The 23,444-nt window shown below is 42.4% G+C and overlaps 1 protein-coding gene across 2 annotated transcripts in view; it reads right to left on the bottom strand.

Moving 5' to 3' along the window:
• The window catches only part of msk (importin-7 msk), a 106,767-nt gene that overhangs the window by 31,062 nt on the left and 52,261 nt on the right, over positions 1–23,444 (bottom strand). For both annotated transcript variants that reach the window (XM_071667732.1, XM_071667733.1), the window contains exons 13-16: positions 23,162–23,253; positions 15,433–15,576; positions 13,558–13,722; positions 367–503 (exon numbers count right to left, since the gene is read on the bottom strand). In XM_071667732.1, coding sequence (XP_071523833.1) covers positions 367–503; positions 13,558–13,722; positions 15,433–15,576; positions 23,162–23,253 — 538 coding nt within the window. The remainder of the gene's footprint in view (positions 1–366; positions 504–13,557; positions 13,723–15,432; positions 15,577–23,161; positions 23,254–23,444) is intronic.

Genomic DNA, 23,444 nt, shown 5'->3' with positions numbered 1-23,444 from the left:
AACATCAGTCATTTCTTTAAAAAAAAAAATCTGCACCATATTTGGGGATATATCCTCCAGTTGAAGGACCAATGACCTAAACCTTGGCCTCAACAAGACTACCTGCATTCAAATAAAGTTTTTTCTTAACGTCTGTTTACCTTTCTGGCTATAATAAGTGCAGATACTTCACTCCTATCACATCAACTTTGGCAAAATCTAACTACATGTAAAACAATGCCAGTATCATTTGGTAGTAGTACGAAACTATAAAGGTACATCACTTAATGTCCTAACTCCACATTAATTAATCAATTTGTGAGAATGAGTAACCAATACTCTAAAGTAAGTATTAACACATCAAAGCCATTCAACTTATGGACTCACCCAAGGAAACAGTCCGTATCATGAATCCACTGCTTGATAAAGTATGAAGTAAGAGTTGTGGTTGTGTTGGGTAAAGTTGTGGACTCGAGCACCTGCAGGAGTGGGTCTGGTGCAGTGTACAACGTTGCTATCACCACCTGCAACAAATACAATTTTCTATTAAAGAACACACACAATGTGAAAAATACTTAAAAATCAAAATAAGAAGTATAATGCATCTATCTACATCCAATACGCCATTTTCCACTGTCAAGCAAGGTCATCCATGTAGTCTCCCCTACATGCACCTCCACTGCACTACTCAAAATATGCCTCTGTCCATATACTCCTTTGCCTTAATCTTCCTTTTTTTCATTTCGTAAAGCTAACAAAGAATGGGCAAAATCATGCCTCAATTACAGCCATTCTGACTGATATGATAAATGAAGATTATCAGATCAACAATCAAAAAATCAATTTCACCACCTCAGGTGTTTGTAGAACTGACTTAAAAGGCTGAAAAAACCTGGGAAAGGAAAGAACACAGAAGGAAGAGAATTCAACAGTTCAGAAGAGGAGGTACCATGACAATCTACCTTGTGTGACAGGTCTTTACGCAAAACTATCAGCATAAGCCAGTTACATGCTGCATGTCCAGGCCTTAGTGGCTGGGACACACACACACAGCTCATGAAAGCAAAAGCTAAAATAATACATGTACAACTGAGAAACAACAGCAATATCATGACAAAGTTGTGGCAGCAGAAAGGTGATTGCTGGAGAATTAAGAGAGAGGTGGAACAGTCACCCTATTGCATGTTCAGGCTCCAATCAATCAAAACTTCATCCCTAAGGTAGAGAAGAATTCCACCTCTGTATTCTTCATACGTCGTAGAAGGTGACTCAAGGGGGTGGAAGCACAGGGAAGGAAACCTTGCCCTTCTTGTATTTCAATTTCTAAAAAAGAAGAAAAAAAGGAAATAGAAGAAACAGCTAAGTAGGAAGTGCTCATCCTCCTCAAAGGCTCAGACTGGGGTGTCTGAATGTGTGTGGACGTAACCACAATGAGAAGATAGGAGAGAAATGTAGTATGTTTGAGGAGAGGAACCTGGATGCATTTGGTTATGAGAAGAAAGATCATGAGGCAAAAGTTTTGGGAGCAGATGAGCGAGTGAGTCAAGAGCTTCAGTGCACAAGACCAAGTACTAATGATGGGTGATTTAAATGCAAAGATAAGGATGGTGAAAGGCGTGGAAGGAATAGAGTGAACTGGAACAATGTGGTAAACCAGGGTTGACGTGCTGTCATATAAACACCATATATACACATGTACATCCTCATGAGAGGATGTACATATGTATATATGAATATGTCTGTGTATGTATATGTATGTATACGCTGATATGTACATGTATGTATATGTGCATGTATGGGCGTTTATGCATACATATGTTTATATGAGTGATTGGGCCATTCTTCGTCTGTTTCCTTGTGCTTCCTTGCTGATGTAGGAAACAGTGATTAAGTACAATAATAATAATAAGTAACATGGAGTCGGAGGTGGAGGGAACGAGGAGAGGTGGGAGACCAAATTGGAGGTGGAAAGATGGAGTGAACAAGATTTTGAGTGATTGGGGCCAGAACATGCAGGAGGGTGAAAGGCGGGCAAGGAATAGAGTGAATTGGATCGATGTGGTATGCCAGGGTCGACGTGCTGTCAGTGGATTGAATCAGGGCATGTGAAGCGTTTGGGGTAAACCATGGAAAGTTGTGTGGGGCCTGGATGTGGAAAGGGAGCTGTGGTTTCGGGCATTATTGCATGACAGCTAGAGACTGAGTGTGAACGAATGGGGCCTTTGTTGTTTTTTCCTAGCGATATCTCGCACACATGAGGGGGGAGGGGGATGATATTCCATGTGTGGCGAGGTGGCAATGGGAATGAATAAAGGCAGAGTGTGAATTGTGTGCATGGGTATATATGTATGAGTCTGTGTGTGTATATATATGTGTACATTGAGATGTATAGGTATGTATATTTGCGTGTGTGGACGTGTATGTATATACATGTGTATGGGGGTGGAATGGGCCATTTCTTTCGTCTGTTTCCTTGTGCTACCTCGCAAACGCGGGAGACAGCGACAAAGCAAAATAAATAAATAAATAAATAACATGGTAGTTAAGAGCATAAATGGTCTGCATGGGGTATTCAGTGTTATGAATGGAAATGGTGAAGAGCTTGTAGAGTTGCATTCTGAAACAAAGATTGGTGATTGGGAATACCAGGTTCAAAAAGAAAGATATACACAAAGATACTTACGTAAATGGGAGAGATGGGCAACGGGCATTATTATATTACATATACAAGGGCCAACGTGCTGTCAATGGACTGAACCAGGACATGTGAAACGTCTGGAGTAAACCATGGAAAGGTCTGCAGCAAAAGCTTTGCGGATGATGAAAGCCGGCAAGGCAGTGGGTTTGGATGGTATTGCAGTGGAATTTATTAAAAAAAGGGGGTGACTGTACTGTTGACTGGTTGGAAAGGTTATTTAATGTATGTATGATTCATGGTGAGGTGCCTGAGGATTGGCGGAATGCTTGCACAGAGCCATTGTACAAAGGCAAAGGGAACAAAGGTGAGTGCTCAAATTACAGAGGTATAAGTTTGTTGAGTATTCCTGGCAAATTATATAGGAGGGAATTGATTGAGAGGGTGAAGGCATGTACAGAGCATCAGACTGGGGAAGAGCAGTGTGGTTTCAGAAGTGGTAGAGGATGTGTGGATCAGGTGTTTGCTTTGAAGAATGCATGTGAGAAATACTTAGAAAAGCAAATGGATTTGTATGTAGCATTTATGGATCTGGAGAAGGCATATGATAGAGTTGATAGAGATGCCCTGTGGAAGGTATTGAGAATATATGGTGTGGGAGGAAAGTTGTTAGAAGCAGTGAAAAGTTTTTATCGAGGATGTAAGGCATGTGTACGTGTAGGAAGAGAGGAAAGTGATTGGTTCTCAGTAAATGTAGGTTTGTGGCAGGGGTGTGTGATGTCTCCATGGTTGTTTAATTTGTTTATGGATGGGGTTGTTAGGGAGGTGAATGCAAGAGTTTTGGAAAGAGGGGCAAGTATGAAGTCTGTTGTGGATGAGAGAGCTTGGGAAGTGAGTCAGTTGTTGTTCGCTGATGATACAGCGCTGGTGGCTGATTCATGTGAGAAACTGCAGAAGCTGGTGACTGAGTTTGGTAAAGTGTGTGAAAGAAGAAAGTTAAGAGTAAATGTGAATAAGAGCAAGGTTATTAGGTACAGTAGGGTTGAGGGTCAAGTCAATTGGGAGGTAAGTTTGAATGGAGAAAAACTGGAGGAAGTAAAGTGTTTTAGATATCTGGGAGTGGATCTGGCAGCAGATGGAACCATGGAAGCAGAAGTGAATCATAGGGTGGGGGAGGGGGCGAAAATCCTGGGAGCCTTGAAGAATGTGTGGAAGTCGAGAACATTATCTCGGAAAGCAAAAATGGGTATGTTTGAAGGAATAGTGGTTCCAACAATGTTGTATGGTTGCGAGGCGTGGGCTATGGATAGAGTTGTGCAGAGGAGGATGGATGTGCTGGAAATGAGATGTTTGAGGACAATGTGTGGTGTGAGGTGGTTTGATCGAGTAAGTAATGTAAGGGTAAGAGAGATGTGTAGAAATAAAAAGAGCGTGGTTGAGAGAGCAGAAGAGGGTGTTCTGAAATGGTTTGGGCACATGGAGAGAATGAGTGAGGAAAGATTGACCAAGAGGATATATGTGTCGGAGGTGGAGGGAACGAGGAGAGGTGGGAGACCAAATTGGAGGAGGAAAGATGGAGTGAAAAAGATTTTGAGTGATCGGGGCCTGAACATGCAGGAGGGTGAAAGGAGGGCAAGGAATAGAGTGAACTGGATCGATGTGGTATACCGGGGTTGATGTGCTGTCAGTGGATTGAATCAGGGCATATGAAGCGTCTGGGGTAAACCATGGAAAGTTGTGTGGGGCCTGGATGTGGAAAAGGAGCTGTGGTTTCAGGCATTAATACGTGGCAGCTAGAGACTGAGTGTGAACGAATGGGGCCTTTGTTGTCTTTTCCTAGTGCTACCTCGCACACATGAGGGGGAGGGGGAAGGTATTCCATGTGTGGTGAGGTGGCGATGGGAGTGAATGGGGGCAGACAGTGTGAATTGTGTGCATGGGTATATATGAATGTGTCTGTGTATGTATATATATGTGTACATTGAGATGTATAGGTATGAATATTTGCGTGTGTGGACGTGTGTGTGTGTACATGGTGTATGGGGGTGGGTTGGAAATACACATACACATGTATATACACACACGTCCACACACGCAAATATACATGCCTACACATCTCAATGTACATATATATATTACACACACAGACACATACATATATACCCATGTATATGGGAGATGTATAAAAGAAAGAGACAGGAGGTCAAGAGAAAGGTGCAAGAGGTGAAAAAGAGGGCAAATGAGAGTTGGGGTGAGAGAGTATCTTTAAATTTTAGGGAGAATAAAAAGATGTTCTGGAAGGAGGTAAATAAAGTGCGTAAGACAAGGGAGCAAATGGGAACTTCAGTGAAGGGCGCTAATGGGGAGGTGATAACAAGTAGTGGTGATGTGAGAAGGAGATGGAGTGAGTACTTTGAAGATTTGTTGAATGTGTTTGATGATAGAGTGGCAGATATAGGGTGTTTTGGTCGAGGTGGTGTGCAAAGTGAGAGGGTTGGGGAAAATGATTTGCTAAACAGAGAAGAGGTAGCAAAAGCTTTACGGAAGATGAAAGCCAGCAAGGCAGCAGGTCTGGATGGTATTGCAGTGGAATTTATTAAAAAAGGGGGTGACTGTATTGTTGACTGGTTGGTAAGGTTATTTAATGTATGTATGACTCATGGTGAGGTGCCTGAGCATTGGAGGAATGCATGCATAGTGCCATTGTACAAAGGCAAAGGGGATAAGAGTGTGTGCTCAAATTACAGAGGTATAAGTTTGTTGAGTATTCCTGGGAAATTATATGGGAGGGTGTTGATTGAGAGGGTGAAGGCATGTACAGAGCATCAGATTGGGGAAGAGCAGTGTGGTTTCAGAAGTGGTAGAGGATGTGTGGATCAGGTGTTTGATTTAACGAATGTATGTGAGAAATACTTAGAAAAGCAAATGGATTTGTATGTAGCATTTATGGATCTGGAGAAGGCATATGATAGAGTTGATAGAGATGCTCTGTGGAAGGTATTAAGAATATATGGTGTGGGTGGCAAGTTGTTAGAAGCAGTGAAAAGTTTTTATCGAGGATGTAAGGCATGTGTACGTGTAGGAAGAGAGGAAAAAGATTGGTTCTCAGTGAATGTAGGTATGCGGCAGGGGTGTGTGATGTCTCTATGGTTGTTTAATTTGTTTATGGATGGGGTTGTTAGGGAGGTGAATGCAAGAGTTTTGGAAAGGGGCAAGTATGAAGTCTGTTGTGGATGAGGGAGCTTGGGAAGTGAGTCAGTTGTTGTTCGCTGATGATACAGCGCTGGTGGCTGATTCATGTGAGAAACTGCAGAAGCTGGTGACTGAGTTTGGTGAAGTGTGTGAAAGAAGAAAGTTAAGAGTAAATGTGAATAAGAGCAAGGTTATTAGGTACAGTAGGGTTGAGGGTCAAGTCAATTGGGAGGTAAGTTTGAATGGAGAAAAACTGGAGGAAGTAAAGTGTTTTAGATATCTGGGAGTGGATCTGGCAGCAGATGGAACCATGGAAGCAGAAGTAAATCATAGGGTGGGGGAGGGGGCGAAAATCTTGGGAGCCTTGAAGAATGTGTGGAAGTCGAGAACATTATCTCGGAAAGTAAAAATGGGTATGTTTGAAGGAATAGTGGTTCCAACAATGTTGTATGGTTGCGAGGCGTGGGCTATGGATAGAGTTGTGTGCAGGAGGGTGGATGTGCTGGAAATGAGATGTTTGAGGACAATGTGTGGTGTGAGGTGGTTTGATCGAGTAAGTAATGTAAGGGTAAGAGAGATGTGTGGAAATAAAAAGAGAGTGGTTGAGAGAGCAGAAGAGGGTGTTTTGAAATGGTTTGGGCACATGGATAGAATGAGTGAGGAAAGATTGACCAAGAGGATATATGTGTCGGAGGTGGAGGGAACGAGGAGAAGTGGGAGACCAAATTGGAGGTGGAAAGATGGAGTGAAAAAGATTTTGTGTGATTGGGGCCTGAACATGCAGGAGAGTGAAAGGAGGGCAAGGAACAGAGTGAATTGGATTGATGTGGTATACCGGGGTTGACGTGCTGTCAGTGGATTGAATCAGGGCATGTGAAGCGTCTGGGGTAAATCATGGAAAGTTCTGTGGGGCCTGGATGTGGAAAGGGAGCTGTGGTTTTGGGCATTATTGCATGACAGCTTGAGACTGAGTGTGAACGAATGGGGCCTTTGTTGTCTTTTCCTAGTGCTACCTCGCACACATGAGGGGGGAGGGGATGGTATTCCATGTGTGGCAAGGTGGCGATGGAAATGAATAAGGGCAGACAGTGTGAATTGTGTGCATGGGTATATATGTATGTGTCTGTGTGTGTGTATATATATATATATGTGTACATTGAGATGTATAGGTATGTATATTTGCGTGTGTGGACGTGTATGTACATACATTGTGTATGGGGGTGGGTTGGGCCATTTCTTTCGTCTGTTTCCTTGCGCTACCTCGCAAACGCGGGAGACAGCGACAAAGCAAAATAATAATAATAAAAAAAAATGTCTGTGTATATATGTGTATATGTTGAGATGTATAGATATGTATAAGTGCGTATGTGGATGTGTATGTATATACATGTGTATGTGGGTGGGTTGGGCCATTCTTTCGTCTGTTTCCTTGCGCTATCTCGCTAACATGGGAGACAGCGACAAAGTGTAATAAATAAAATAAATATGAGTGGATGGGCCATTCTTCGTCTGTTTCCTGGCACTAACTCGTTGATGCGGAAAACACCTATCAAGTACAATAAAATATTAATTGATTGGTGTGTTACAGAGAGACTTTTGGATGTTGGTGGGATATCTGATCACTATCTTGTGGAGGCAAGAGTAAAGATCTGCAGAGGTTTTTGAAAAAATTGAAGAGGAAACAATGTCAGAGAGAAGAGAACAGTGAAAGAAGGTGATCTTCAAAAGAAGACTAGTGTGAAGAAATACTGTCAGATATTGGGTGTCAAATGGATAAAGGTGAGAGCAAATGGAGTGATGGGAGTAGGTGGGAATGGCAGGTATTTAAGGAAGCAGTAATGGCATGTGCACGAGGTGCATGTGACATACGAAAGGTGGGAGGTGGGCAGATCAGAAAGGGTAGTGAGTGGTGGGTTGAAGAAAAGCTGCTAGTGAAAGAGAAAGGAGAGGCATTTGGGCAGTACTTACAGGGAAGAGGTGTAAATGATTGGGAGATAAAAAAGAGAAAGCAGCAGGGATTGAAAAGAGGGAATGAAAGTTGGGATGAGAGAATATCAAAATTCAGGGGATACCTCACTGAAGCAGGGGATAGTGATGCTGTTTTCCTGGGAGCAGGGTAGCGACAGGAATGGATGAAGGCAAGCAAGTATGAATATGTACTTCATGTGTGTGCATGTAATGTCTGCATATGTGTATGTATATGTATGTATTTATATTTGCTTTGTCGCTGTCTCCCGCATTAGCGAGGTAGCACGAGGAAACAGATGAGAGAATGGCCCAACCCACCCACATACACATGTATATACATACAAGTGCACACATGCAAATATACATACCTATACATCTCAACGCATACATATATATACACACACAGACATATACATATATATACACATGTACATAATTCATACTGTCTGCCTTTATTCATTCCCATCGCCACCCCACCACACATGAAATAACAGCCCCCTCCCCCCGAATGTGCATGAGGTAGTGCTAGGAAAAGACAACAAAGGCCACTTTCAATCACACTCAGTCTTTAGCTGTCATGTAATAATGCACCAAAACCACAGCTCCCTTTCCACATCCAGCCCCCACAGAACTTTCCATAGTTTACCCCAGATGCTTCACATGCCCTCATTCAATCCATTGACAGCACGTCGGCCCAAGTACACCACATCGTTCCAATTCACTCTATTCCTTGCACGCCTTTCACCCTCCTGTATGTTCAAGCCCAGATCACTCAAAATCTTTTTCACTCCTTCTTTCCACCTCCAATTTGGTCTCCCACTTCTCCTCGTTCCCTCCACCTCAGACACATATATCCTCTTGGTCAATCTTTCCTTGCTCATTCTCTCCATGTAACCAAACTATTTCAAAACACCCTCTTCTGCTCTCTCAACCACACTCTTTTTATTACCACACATCTCTCTTACCCTACTATTACTTACTCGATGAAACAACCTCACACCACATATTGTCCTCAAACATCTCATTTCCATCACATCCACCCTCCTCCGCAAAACTCTATTTATAGCCCACACCTTACAACCATATAACATTGTTGGAACCACTATTCCTTCAAACATACCCATTTTTGCTTTCCGAGATAATGTTCTCGCATTCCACATATTTTTCAAAACTCCAAGAACTTTCGCCCCCTCCCCGACCCTATGCAGTTTGTTGTGAATGAAATGGCTTGGGAGGTGAGTCAGTTGTTGTTTGCTGATGGTGCAGCGCTGGTGGCTGATTTGGGTGAGAGACTGCAGAGGCTGGTGACTGGGTTTGGTAGAGTGTGTGAGGGGGGAGGGCTGAGAGTGAATGTGAATAAGAGCAAGGTTATTAGGTACAGTAAGGTTGAGGGACAAGTCAACTGGGAGGTAAGTTTGAATGGAGAAAAACTGGAGGAAGTGAAATTTTTAGATATCTGGGAGTGGATTTGGCAGTGGATGGAACCATGAAAGCAGAAGTGAATGTATGTATATGTTTATAAGTATATGTAGGTAAATGTGCATATATGAGTGGATTGTCCATTTTTTGTTTCCTGGCACTACCTCACTGACTAGGGAAACAGCAATTATGTTTTTTTTTTTTTTTTGCTGTCTCCCGCATTTGCGAGGTAGCGCAAGGAAACAGACGAAAGAAATGGCCCAACCCACCCCCATACACATGTATATACATACGTCCACACACGCAAATATACATACCTACACAGCTTTCCATGGTTTACCCCAGACGCTTCACATGCCCTGATTCAATCCACTGACAGCACGTCAACCCCGGTATACCACATCGCTCCAATTCACTCTATTCCTTGCCCTCCTTTCACCCTCCTGCATGTTCAGGCCCCGATCACACAAAATCTTTTTCACTCCATCTTTCCACCTCCAATTTGGTCTCCCTCTTCTCCTCGTTCCATCCACCTCCGACACATATATCCTCTTGGTCAATCTTTCCTCACTCATTCTCTCCATGTGCCCAAACCATTTCAAAACACCCTCTTCTGCTCTCTCAACCACGCTCTTTTTATTTCCACACATCTCTCTTACCCTTACGTTACTTACTCGATCAAACCACCTCACACCACATATTGTCCTCAAACATCTCATTTCCAGCACATCCATCCTCCTGCGCACAACTCTATCCATAGCCCACGCCTCGCAACCATACAACATTGTTGGAACCACTATTCCTTCAAACATACCCATTTTTGCTTTCCGAGATAATGTTCTTGACTTCCACACATTCTTCAAGGCTCCCAGAATTTTCGCCCCCTCCCCCACCCTATAATCCACTTCCGCTTCCATGGTTCCATCCGCTGCCAGATCCACTCCCAGATATCTAAAACACTTCACTTCCTCCAGTTTTTCTCCATTCAAACTCACCTCCCAATTGACTTGACCCTCAACCCTACTGTACCTAATAACCTTGCTCTTATTCACATTTACTCTTAACTTTCTTCTTTCACACACTTTACCAAACTCAGTCACCAGCTTCTGCAGTTTCTCACATGAATCAGCCACCAGCGCTGTATCATCAGCGAACAACAACTGACTCACTTCCCATGCTCTCTCATCCCCAACAGACTTCATACTTGCCCCTCTTTCTAAAACTATTGCATTCACCTCCCTAACAACCCCATCCATAAACAAATTAAACAACCATGGAGACATCACACACCCCTGCCGCAAACCTACATTCACTGAGAACCAATCACTTTCCTCTCTTCCTACACGTACACATGCCTTACATCCTCGATAAAAACTTTTCACTGCTTCTAACAACTTGCCTCCCACACCATATATTCTTAATACCTTCCACAGAGCATCTCTATCAACTCTATTATGTATAATAAATAATTATTTATTCATCTCATTTTGCTTTGTCGCTGTCTCCCTGCGTTAGCGAGGTAGCGCAAGGAAACAGACGAAAGAATGGCCCAACCCACCCACATACACATGTATATACATACACGTCCACACACGCAAATATACATACCTATACATCTCAACGTTTTTTTGTTTTTTTTCATACTATTTGCCATTTCCCGCGTTAGCGAGGTAGCGTTAAGAACAGAGAACTGGGCCTTAGAGGGAATATCCTCACCTGACCCCCTTCTCTGTTCCTTCTTTTGGAAAATTAAAAAAAACAAGAGAGGGGAGGATTTTCAGCCACCCGCTCCCTCCCCTTTTAGTCGCCTTCTACGACACGCAGGGAATACGTGGGAAGTATTATTTCTCCCCTATCCCCAGGGATAACATCTCAATGTATACATATATATACACACACAGACATATCCATATATACACATGTACATCATTCATACTGTCTTCTTATACTTAGTCGCTGTCTCCCGCATTAGCAAGGTAGCGCAAGGAAACAGAAAAAAGCATGACCCAACCCACCCACACACACATGCATATACATAAATGCCCACACACACATATACATACCTATACATTTCAAGGTATACATACATATACATACACACACATATACATATATACACAAGTACATATTCATACTTGATGCCTTCATCCATTCCCATCGCCACCCTCGCCACACATGAAACAGCACACCCCTCCCCCCATGCGCATGCAAAGTAGCGTGAGGAAAAGACAACAAAGGCCACGTTCATTCACACTCAGTTTCTGGCTGTCATATCTAATGCACCAAAACCACAACTTCCTTTCCACATCCAGGCCCCCTCAGAACTTTCCATGGTTTACCCCAGACGCTTCACATGCCCTGGTTCAATCCAATGACAGCATTTCCACCCCACTATACCACATCGTTCCAATTCACTCTATTTCTTTCATGCCTTTCACCCTCCTGTATGTTCAGGTCCCAATCGCTCAAAATCTTTTTCACTCCATCCTTCCACCTCCAATTTGGTCTCCCACTTCTCGTTCCCTCCATCTCTGACATATATATCCTAGTTGTCAATCTTTCCTCACTCATTATCTCCAAGTGACCAAACTATTTCAATACACCCTCTTCTGCTCTCTCAACCACACACTTTTTATTACCACACATCTCTCTTACCCTTCCATTACTTAATCGATCAAATCACCTCACACCACATATTGTCCTCAAGCATTTCATTCTCAACACAACCTTATCTATAGCCCATGCCTCGCAACCATATGACTTTGGAACCACTATTCCTTCAAACATACCCATTTTTGCTCTCCGAGGTAACATTCTCGCCTTCCACACATTCTTCAACGCTCCCAGAACCTTTGCCCCCTCCCCCACCCTGTGACTCACTTCTGCTTCCATGGTTCATTTAACTTGTCCCTCAACCCTACTGAACCTAATAGCCTTGCTCTTATTCACATTTATTCTTAGCTTTCTTCTTTCACACACTTTACCAAACTCAGTCATCAACTTCAGCAGTTTCTCACCTGAATCATCCATCAGCGTTGTATCATCAGCCTTTATTAATTCCCATTGCCACCTCGCCACACATGAAATAACAACCCCCTCCCCCCTCATGTGCGCGAGGTAGCACTAGCAAAAGAGAACAAGGGCCACATTCGTTCTCAAGATTACAAACAGGAACATGAGTGAAGGGAGCAAAAGTAAGTGATAACAAGGTAGTTATGAAGTGAACTGATGGATTGTTAAAGAGGTTTGATGATAGAGTAGCACATGTAAGGTGTTTTGGTTAGGGTGGTATGCATAGTTCAAAGGTCATAGAGAGTGGTTTGGTGAGGAACGATGAAGTGGTGAAAACCTTGCAAAGATGAAATGTGCCAAGGCAGTGGAACTGGATGGCACTGCAAATGAATTTATCAAGAAAAAGAGGGGGGGTTGACTGCGTTCTTGATTTGTTGGTAAGGATATTCAGTGTATGTATGGATCATGAAGAAGTGCCTAAGGATTGGTGGAATGAATACATAGTGTCATTGTACAAAGGTAAAGCGGTTATATAAAAGCAAGTATTCAAACTACAAGTTACAAGTTTGTTGAGTATACCTGGTATGCTGTATGGAAGACACTGACTGAGAGGGTAAAGAAAGGCATGTACAAAGCATCAGATTTGGGAGGAGCAATGTGGTTTTGGAAATGGTACAGGATGTGTGGCTCAGGTGTTTGCATTGAAGAACGTATGTGCAAATTAATTGGAAAAACAGATGGATTTGTATATGGCATTAAAGGATCTGAAGAAGGCAAATGATAGGATTGATTGAGATGCTTTGCTTTCAGTGTGGGAAGTAAGCTGCTAGAAGCAGCAATTAGTTTTTATCAAGGGAGTATGGCATGTGTATGAGTAGGAAGAGAGAGTAAATGTTTCCAAGTGAAGATCAGTCTGCAGCAGGGGTGTGTGATGTCACGTTTGTCATTTAATTCTTTATGGATGGGGTGGTGGGGGAGGTAAATGGAAGAGTCTTGGAGAGATGAGTGAGTATGCAGTCTGTTGGGGATGAGAGGAAAGGATAGTAAAAGTGACAGATGAAGAGAAAAAAGAAGAAAAGAGGAGGGAGGGGGAGAGGGAAGGAGATAGAGTACCTACTTTGAAATTTAGCCAAAATGGCAGAGAGAGAGAGAGAGAGAGAGAGAGAGAGAGAGAGAGAGAGAGAGAGAGAGAGAGAGAGAGAGAGAGAGGAGAGGAGAGGAGAGGAGAGGAGAGGAGAGGAGAGAGAGAGAGAGAGAATGCACAAAAACATATATTCAAAGGGCAAGTATATTTTCTAACAAACTGGAATTACAAAGAATTAAGTAATACATGTATTGCTTTCAAGACTTGCCTGTAACAACATTGTTCGCAACTCAGTGGTTTTAACTTCTCGCAGCAGTCGCTCCACTACCAACTGAATGATGGACCCCAAACACTGGTGGATGCGACCTTGACACTGAAGAACCACCACCTCTAATAACTTGGCAGCATGGCACTCGTCATCCTCCGCGCAATCCTTGAAAAGTATCATACTTTAACAAATAAAATGTTTGAGGAAACTTCTACATGCATGATTTTTCTCCCAATCCAGGTAAAGTGTAATGATCACAGGAGAATTTCTAAGCAGTATGGCTTGAGGAGAAGCAGAGGATGTGTGGGCCAGGTGTTAGCTCTGAGGAGTTTTGTGAGAAATCCTTGGAGACAGTGATGTGCTTGTGGCAATTAAGGATCTGTTTAACAGAATTTGCTAAGAGGCTTTGTGAAGGGGTTTATGAACATATAAGGCATACAAAAAGTTGCTTGCAATAAAAAGCTTTAAATAAGACAAAAGGGCATGTGTGCAAGTAGGAAGAGAGGCAGGTGAGTGGCTATCAATGAAGATGGGTCTGAATCAAAGATGTATGATGTCTCATTTGTTCTTTAATCTACTTATGGTTGGGATTGTGAGAGGTGAATGTAAGGGTCACAGAGTAAAGGGTAGGCCTTCAAAATACTTGATTACATGGGAGGTGAATCACTTGCTATTTACAGATGCTATGATTCAGGTGAAAGACTCAAGAAGGAAACTCCAGAAGGTGGAGACAGTTTAAGAGAGCATGTGTGAAAAGAAAAAGTTGAGAGTAAATGTGGACATAAGTAAGGTAATGAGGTGCAGGAGGGGGATGAAACAGGGTAGTACAATCTGACTGGGGAGGACCTGAAGAAAGTAAGTACTTTTGGAACCTGAAATTGCAGTAGGCAGCATATGGAACCAAGTGGAATTATGAACATTATAGAGTGGGAGAGGGAGCAAATGTCCGGGGTGCTTTGAAAAGTGTGTTGGGAGAAGTGAGGGTTTGTTTGAGCAAACACTGGTGTGTGTGAAAGGATAGTAGTCCTGTATGTGTTGTCTGAATGAGAGTCTTGGGTCTTGAATGCTAGAGGTCAAGAGGGTGAGCATATTAGATAAAAATGACAAAGCAATATGTCATGTGGGAGTGGATGATCATCTAAGGAATGATGGTGTAAAAAGAACATAGTGTCAAGTGCTATCTGACTGAGATTTGTGATGAGGGTGAGCTGAAATGGCTGTACTCATGAAGAGGAGGAACAATGAATGATTTAAATGACCTACATGTCAGATGTAGGGGAAGAAAGGGTACAGTAGTCCTGACTAAAATTATCATAAACTCATGTCAAAGCTATAAACACAAAGAAAGAAATGCACAATTAGAAAATCTCTTCACATGCATCTGTTCTTAATTTCAGCATTATCCATGCACAATTTACTGACAAACACATGAAAAATGACTATACACACAAAATCAACACTAGTTGACAAAACTGACAAATGACTATATCTTCTACTTTTTAAGGTGGGAGGAACAACAATGTTAATAAAGACCATTTTAAGACACCATTTTTTCCAACTGCTTAGTGTAAAACACTTAAGGGGTTTTGTTGGAATGCAATATCCATCCAAAGAGAGAACTGTATCACTTGCCCTGTCTTGATCTATGGTCTGGAATTATCTAATTAGCCAGCAAGCAATTAGTATGTTGGGTATAATCTTTCATATTACAGGATTTAAGTAATTTCACATCATATATGCTCACTCAAACACTAAGGCAGAGTTGTGCCAATTTTGTTAGAACTAACAACCAACAGCTTCATGAGACATGAAGAACAGCACTATGCTGTGACTACATTATACTCTAATACATAAATAAAACCTTAGTAAACATACCTGTGTCAGTATGCTCTTACACATATCAAACACTGCTGCAACACGAGCTTCATTACTTAAAAATGCCTCTGTGTCAACAGTTATATAATTATGAAGTGCTGGCATCATTTCCGTGAAGTAGTCAAAGCCATCATTCTTGAACATCTGAAAGAACACTTTATTACAAGATCAAAAGCATTTAATTCTCCATAACTAGTGAACTCCAAAGCCACTTCTTAGCCTTTAGTGCCTCACCCATAACAGGCCACTGGCAGAGGGCAAGTCTAGAGCAATGTTTGCAGAGGGTCCTACCTAACATTCCTGCTGACTGCACTACCTAATGCTCCCAACTACTACCTCTATCTACTGCTCCTATCATTTTGCTAAAAGGCACGGCTAGCACATAGTGCTCACCACAGGAAAATCTAGAGTTAAGAAGAATGAGGTGTGTGTTTAGTTTTGTCCTGTTATGTGTGACAAGGAGAAATTCTATGACTGTGGATAGAATGCCAGTAAATCACACATATACATATATGCACATATACTTGTTCGCCCTAATCCATTCCAGGCACCACCCCGCCCAACAAGAAACACCATCACCACCACCGGCATCAGTGAGACAGCACCAGGATACAGACGAAAAAAGGCTTCGTCCACTCACACTCATTCTGTAGCTGTCATATGTAATGCACCAAAGCCACAGCTTCTTATCCACATCCAGGCCCCACAGACCTTTCTATGGCTTACATCAGATGTTTTACATGCCCTGGTTCAGTCCAATGACAGCATGTCAACCCCAGTAAACCACATCATTACAATTCACTATATTCCATGCACGTATTTCACCTTACCGCACGTTCAGGCCCTGACTGATCAAAATCTTTTTCATTCCATTGTTCCACCTACAATTTGGTCTCCCACTTCTTGTTCCCTCCACCTCTGACACATGTATCCTCTTTGTCAACCTTTCCTCACTCATTCTCTTCGTATGTCCAAACTATTTCAACATACCCTCTTCTGCTCTCTCAAACACACATATCTCTTACCCTTTCATTACTTAATCGATCAAACTGCCTTACACCACGTACTGTCCTCAAACATATCATTTCCAACACATCCACCCTCCTCCACCCAACCTTATCTATCGCCGATGCCTCACAACCATATAATATTGTTGGAACCACTAATCCTTCAAGCATACCCATTTTTGCTCTCCAAGAGAACATTCTCTCTTTCCACATGTTCCTCATTGCTCCCAGAAAACTGGAGGAAGCAAAGTGTTTTAGACATCTGGGAGTGGACTTACCAGCAAATGGAACTGTGAAAGTGGAAGTGAGTCACAGGTGTGTGTGTGTGTGTGTGTGTGTGTGTGTGTGTGTGTGTGTGTGTGTGTGTGTGTGTATGTGTGTGTGTGTGGGTATGGTGTGTGTGTGGGTATGGTGTGTGTGTGGGTATGGTGTGTGTGTATGGTGTGTGTGTGTATGGTGAGTGTGTGTGTGTGTGTGTGTGTGTGTGTGTGTGTGTGTGTGTGTGTGTGTGTGTGTGTGTGGGAGGGGGGGTTCTAGGAGCGATGAAGAATGTGTGGAAAGAGAGAACAGTATCAACAGTATCTTGGAAAGCAAAACTGGCTATGCTTGAAGGAATAGTAGTTCAACAATGTTATATGGCTGCAAGGCATGGGCTATAGATAGGGTTGTATGGAGGAGGGTGGATGTGTTGGAAATGTCTGAGGACAAAATGTGGTGTGAGGTGGTTTGTTCAAGTAAGTAATGAAAGGGTAAGAGAGATGTGTGGAAATAAAAAGTGTGGTTGAGAGAGCAGAGACAGTGTTGAAATGGTTTGGACACTAGGAGATAAAGAATGAAGAAAGATTGACAAAGATGATGTATGTCAAGAGGTGGGGGGAACAAGGAGAAACGGGAGGCCAAATTGGAGGTAGAAGGATGGAGTGAAAAAGATTTTGAGTGATCAGGATGTGAAAATACAGGAAGGTGAGAGGTGTGCAAGGAAAAGAGTGAATTGGAACGATATGGTATACCGGGGTCGATGAGCTGTCAATGGACTGAACCAGGGGATGATAAACACCTGGGGTAAACCATGGAAAGGTCTGCAGAGTCTGAATGTGGATAGGGAGCCGTGTTTTCGGTTCATTACACATGACCGCTAGAGACTGAGTGTGAACAAATGTGACCTTTGTTGTCTTTTCCTAGTGCTACCTTGTGCACGCGTGGGAGGAGAGGGGTGCTGTGTATATGAGTGGATGGGCCATTCTTTGTCTGTTTCCTGGTGCTACCTTGCTGATGCAGGAAACAGCAATATAATAATAATAAAAAATATGAATACATGATTATCGAAACAGGATTAAGGCACAAAAGACATCTGACATAACTGCTATTTCTTATAACCAAAACAACATATGCAAAAACCCTGAATAATTCCAGTCAAAATAACACAAAATTATTAAGTGCTATGTATATGCTACAAACACAAGAAGCCTTGGTCTACAAAATATCTCTAAACAAGTCGATGATGATTGTAAACATTTTCGACTAAACATTAACTTAGAAAAAATGTCAATATTCCAAGATACATCTCATTTCTACTTATCTATTTTACTTTGTTGCCGTCTCCTGCGTTAGCGAGGTGGCACAAGGAAACAGATGAATGGCCTAACCCACCCACATACACGTGTATATACATACATGCCCACACATACACATATACATAACTATACATTTCTACATATACATACATGTATATGTACATATGTTTATGTCTATGTATATATATATATATATATATATATATATATATATATATATATATATATATATATATATATCTTTTCTTTTTTCTTTCATACTATTCGCCATTTCCCGCATTAGCGAGGTAGCGTTAAGAACAGAGGACTGGGCCTTTTAGGGAATATCCTCACCAGGCCCCCTTCTTTGTGCCTTCTTTTGGAAAATAAAAAAGAAAAAAAAATTGAGAGGGGAGGATTTCCAGCCCCCCGCTCCCTTCCCTTTTAGTCGCCTTCTACGACACGCAGGGAATACGTGGGAAGTATTCTTTCTCCCCTATCCCCAGGGAATATATATATATATATATATATATATATATATATATATATATATATATATATATATTTTTTTTTTCATACTATTCGCTATTTCCCGCGATAGCGAGGTAGCGTTAAGAACAGAGGACTGGGCCTTAGAGGGAATATCCTCACCTGGATCTCTCCTCTCTTCCTTCTTTTGGAAAAAAAAAAAAAACGAGAGGGGAGGATTTCCAGCCCCCCGCTCCCTTCCCTTTTAGTCGCCTTCTACGACATGCAGGGAATACGTGGGAAGTATTCTTTCTCCCCTATCCCCAGGGTATATATATATATATATATATATATTTTTTTTTTTATTATACTTTGTCGCTGTCTCCCGCGTTTGCGAGGTAGCGCAAGGAAACAGACGAAAGAAATGGCCCAACCCCCCCCCATACACATGTATATACATACATCCACACACGCAAATATACATACCTACACAGCTTTCCATGGTTTACCCCAGACGCTTCACATGCCCTGCTTCAATCCACTGACAGCACGTCAACCCCGGTATACCACATCGCTCCAATTCACTCTATTCCTTGCCCTCCTTTCACCCTCCTGCATGTTCAGGCCCCGATCACACAAAATCTTTTTCACTCCATCTTTCCACCTCCAATTTGGTCTCCCTCTTCTCCTTGTTCCCTCCACCTCCGACACATATATCCTCTTGGTCAATCTTTTCTCACTCATCCTCTCCATGTGCCCAAACCACTTCAAAACACCCTCTTCTGCTCTCTCAACCACGCTCTTTTTATTTCCACACATCTCTCTTACCCTTACGTTACTCACTCGATCAAACCACCTCACACCACACATTGTCCTCAAACATCTCATTTCCAGCACATCCATCCTCCTGCGCACAACTCTATCCATAGCCCACGCCTCGCAACCATACAACATTGTTGGAACCACTATTCCTTCAAACATACCCATTTTTGCAAGGCAGCAGGTTTGGATGGTATTGCAGTGGAATTTATTAAAAAAGGGGGTGACTGTATTGTTGACTGGTTGGTAAGGTTATTAATGTATGTATGACTCATGGTGAGGTGCCTGAGGATTGGCGGAATGCGTGCATAGTGCCATTGTACAAAGGCAAAGGGGATAAGAGTGAGTGCTCAAATTACAGAGGTATAAGTTTGTTGAGTATTCCTGGTAAATTATATGGGAGGGTATTGATTGAGAGGGTGAAGGCATGTACAGAGCATCAGATTGGGGAAGAGCAGTGTGGTTTCAGAAGTGGTAGAGGATGTGTGGATCAGGTGTTTGCTTTGAAGAATGTATGTGAGAAATACTTAGAAAAGCAAATGGATTTGTATGTAGCATTTATGGATCTGGAGAAGGCATATGATAGAGTTGATAGAGATGCTCTGTGGAAGGTATTAAGAATATATGGTGTGGGAGGAAAGTTGTTAGAAGCAGTGAAAAGTTTTTATCGAGGATGTAAGGCATGTGTACGTGTAGGAAGAGAGGAAAGTGATTGGTTCTCAGTGAATGTAGGTTTGCGGCAGGGGTGTGTGATGTCTCCATGGGTGTTTAATTTGTTTATGGATGGGGTTGTTAGGGAGGTGAATGCAAGAGTTTTGGAAAGAGGGGCAAGTATGAAGTCTGTTGTGGATGAGAGAGCTTGGGAAGTGAGTCAGTTGTTGTTCGCTGATGTTACAGCGCTGGCGGCTGATTCATGTGAGAAACTGCAGAAGCTGGTGACTGAGTTTGGTAAAGTGTGTGGAAGAAGAAAGTTAAGAGTAAATGTGAATAAGAGCAAGGTTATTAGGTACAGTAGGGTTGAGGGTCAAGTCAATTGGGAGGTGAGTTTGAATGGAGAAAAACTGGAGGAAGTGAAGTGTTTTAGATATCTGGGAGTGGATCTGGCAGCGGATGGAACCATGGAAGCGGAAGTGGATCATAGGGTGGGGGAGGGGGCGAAAATTCTGGGGCCTTGAAGAATGTGTGGAAGTCGAGAACATTATCTCGGAAAGCAAAAATGGGTATGTTTGAAGGAATAGGGGTTCCAACAATGTTGTATGGTTGCGAGGCATGGGCTATGGATAGAGTTGTGCGCAGGAGGATGGATGTGCTGGAAATGAGATGTTTGAGGACAATGTGTGGTGTGAGGTGGTTTGATCGAGTGAGTAACGTAAGGGTAAGAGAGATGTGTGGAAATAAAAAGAGCGTGGTTGAGAGAGCAGAAGAGGGTGTTTTGAAGTGGTTTGGGCACATGGAGAGAATGAGTGAGGAAAGACTGACCAAGAGGATATATGTGTCGGAGGTGGAGGGAACGAGGAGAAGAGGGAGACCAAATTGGAGGTGGAAAGATGGAGTGAAAAAGATTTTGTGTGATCGGGGCCTGAACATGCAGGAGGGTGAAAGGAGGGCAAGGAATAGAGTGAATTGGAGCGATGTGGTATACCGGGGTTGACGTGCTGCCAGTGGATTGAATCAAGGCGTGTGAAGCGTCTGGGGTAAACCATGGAAAGCTGTATAGGTATGCATATTTGCGTGTGTGGACGTATGTATATACGTGTGTATGGGGGGGGGGTTGGGCCATTTCTTTCGTCTGTTTCCTTGCGCTACCTCGCAAACGCGGGAGACAGCGACAAAGTATAAAAAAAAAAAAAAAATATATATATATATATATATATATATATATATATATATATATGTGTACGTGTAGGAAGAGAGGAAAGTGATTGGTTCTCAGTGAATGTAGGTTTGCGGCAGGGGTGTGTGATGTCTCCATGGTTGTTTAATTTGTTTATGGATGGGGTTGTTAGGGAGGTAAATGCAAGAGTCTTGGAAAGAGGGGCAAGTATGAAGTCTGTTGGGGATGAGAGAGCTTGGGAAGTGAGTCAGTTGTTGTTTGCTGATGATACAGCGCTGGTGGCGGATTCATGTGAGAAACTGCAGAAGCTGGTGACTGAGTTTGGTAAAGTGTGTGGAAGAAGAAAGTTGAGAGTAAATGTGAATAAGAGCAAGGTTATTAGGTACAGTAGGGGTGAGGGTCAAGTCAATTGGGAGGTGAGTTTGAATGGAGAAAAACTGGAGGAAGTGAAGTGTTTTAGATATCTGGGAGTGGATCTGTCAGCGGATGGAACCATGGAAGCGGAAGTGGATCATAGGGTGGGGGAGGGGGCGAAAATTTTGGGAGCCTTGAAAAATGTGTGGAAGTCGAGAACATTATCTCGGAAAGCGAAAATGGGTATGTTTGAGGGAATAGTGGTTCCAACAATGTTGTATGGTTGCGAGGCGTGGGCTATGGATAGAGATGTGCGCAGGAGGATGGATGTGCTGGAAATGAGATGTTTGAGGACAATGTGTGGTGTGAGGTGGTTTGATCGAGTAAGTAACGTAAGGGTAAGAGAGATGTGTGGAAATAAAAAGAGCGTGGTTGAGAGAGCAGAAGAGGGTGTTTTGAAGTGGTTTGGGCACATGGAGAGAATGAGTGAGGAGAGATTGACCAAGAGGATATATGTGTCGGAGGTGGAGGGAACGAGGAGAAGAGGGAGACCAAATTGGAGGTGGAAAGATGGAGTGAAAAAGATTTTGTGTGATCGGGGCCTGAACATGCAGGAGGGTGAAAGGAGGGCAAGGAATAGAGTGAATTGGAGTCATGTGGTATACAGGGGTTGACGTGCTGTCAGTGGATTGAATCAAGGCATGTGAAGCGTCTGGGGTAAACCATGGAAAGCTGTGTAGGTATGTATATTTGCGTGTGTGGACGTGTGTATGTACATGTGTATGGGGGGGGGGTTGGGCCATTTCTTTCGTCTGTTTCCTTGCGCTACCTCGCAAACGCGGGAGACAGCGACAAAGTATAAAAAAAAAAAAAAAAAAAAAAAAAAAAAAAAAAAATATATATATACGTTGAGATGTACAGGTATGTATATGTGCGTGTGTGGACATGTATGTATATACATGTGTATGTGGGTGGGTTGGGCCATTTTTTCGTCTGTTTCCTTGCGCTGCCTCGCTAACACGGGAGATAGCAACAAAGTATGACAAATAAATAAATATAACATATTCATACTTGCTGCCTTCATTCATTCCCGTCGCCACCCTGCCACACATGAAATGGCACCTCCCCTTCCCCCTGCATGCGTGCGAGGTAGAGCTAGGAAAAGACAACAAAGGCCACATTCGTTCACACTCAGTCTCTAGCCATCATGTGTAATGCACCAAAACCACAGCTCCCTTTCCACATCCAGACCCCACAAAACTTTCCATGGTTTACCCTAGACACTTCACATGCCCTGGTTCAATCCATTGACAGCATGTTGACCCCAGTATATGACCAATCTATTCCTTGCACGCCTTTCACCCTCCTGTATGTTCAGGCCCCTCAAAATCTTTTTCAGTCCATCACTACATCTATGTAGTATCTATTTTGGAATCCTGTTCATAAAAAACTTAAAACAAATAATCTTTCTTCATATACAATTCAACAGCTTCAATTTCCATAAAAAACATTAAAGAATAAATCTAAGAAATTTTTACAATAACATATGTTTCACCAACTATTAGTCTCATGATACAGTTACTTGCAAAGATGAAATTTCCTAAATTATTCTCAAATATCCATAAACTCCTTTAAACAGCCATGCAAGAACCAAGTATATAACAGTCACTATATGCATCTTCTTGACCACCTACCTGGTACATCATTTCAAAACACTTCCAGAGGTCTGGAGATATTCGTGTGCTGGTAAGGCTGTAGATAAGTGCAAGAGCTTCTTCATAAAACTCTGAAAAAGTTAAGAATCATTAAGTAAAAAAAACCATGAGTGTATAAACTATTAAGCTTCCTACTCAACCATGATTCTTAATTTGTTTATCAAGGAGGATAAGCTTTTAAATGAACTAGAGAGATCCATAATAAAATATTTTTCCATTTCAATTCAAATTGTACATAATACAAACATTAGGTAGTAGTAGG

The sequence above is a fragment of the Panulirus ornatus genome, chromosome 12, assembly GCF_036320965.1.
Source record: "Panulirus ornatus isolate Po-2019 chromosome 12, ASM3632096v1, whole genome shotgun sequence".
NCBI classification, from domain to species: domain Eukaryota; kingdom Metazoa; phylum Arthropoda; class Malacostraca; order Decapoda; family Palinuridae; genus Panulirus; species Panulirus ornatus.
This window is presented reverse-complemented; position numbering and strand designations above follow the sequence as displayed.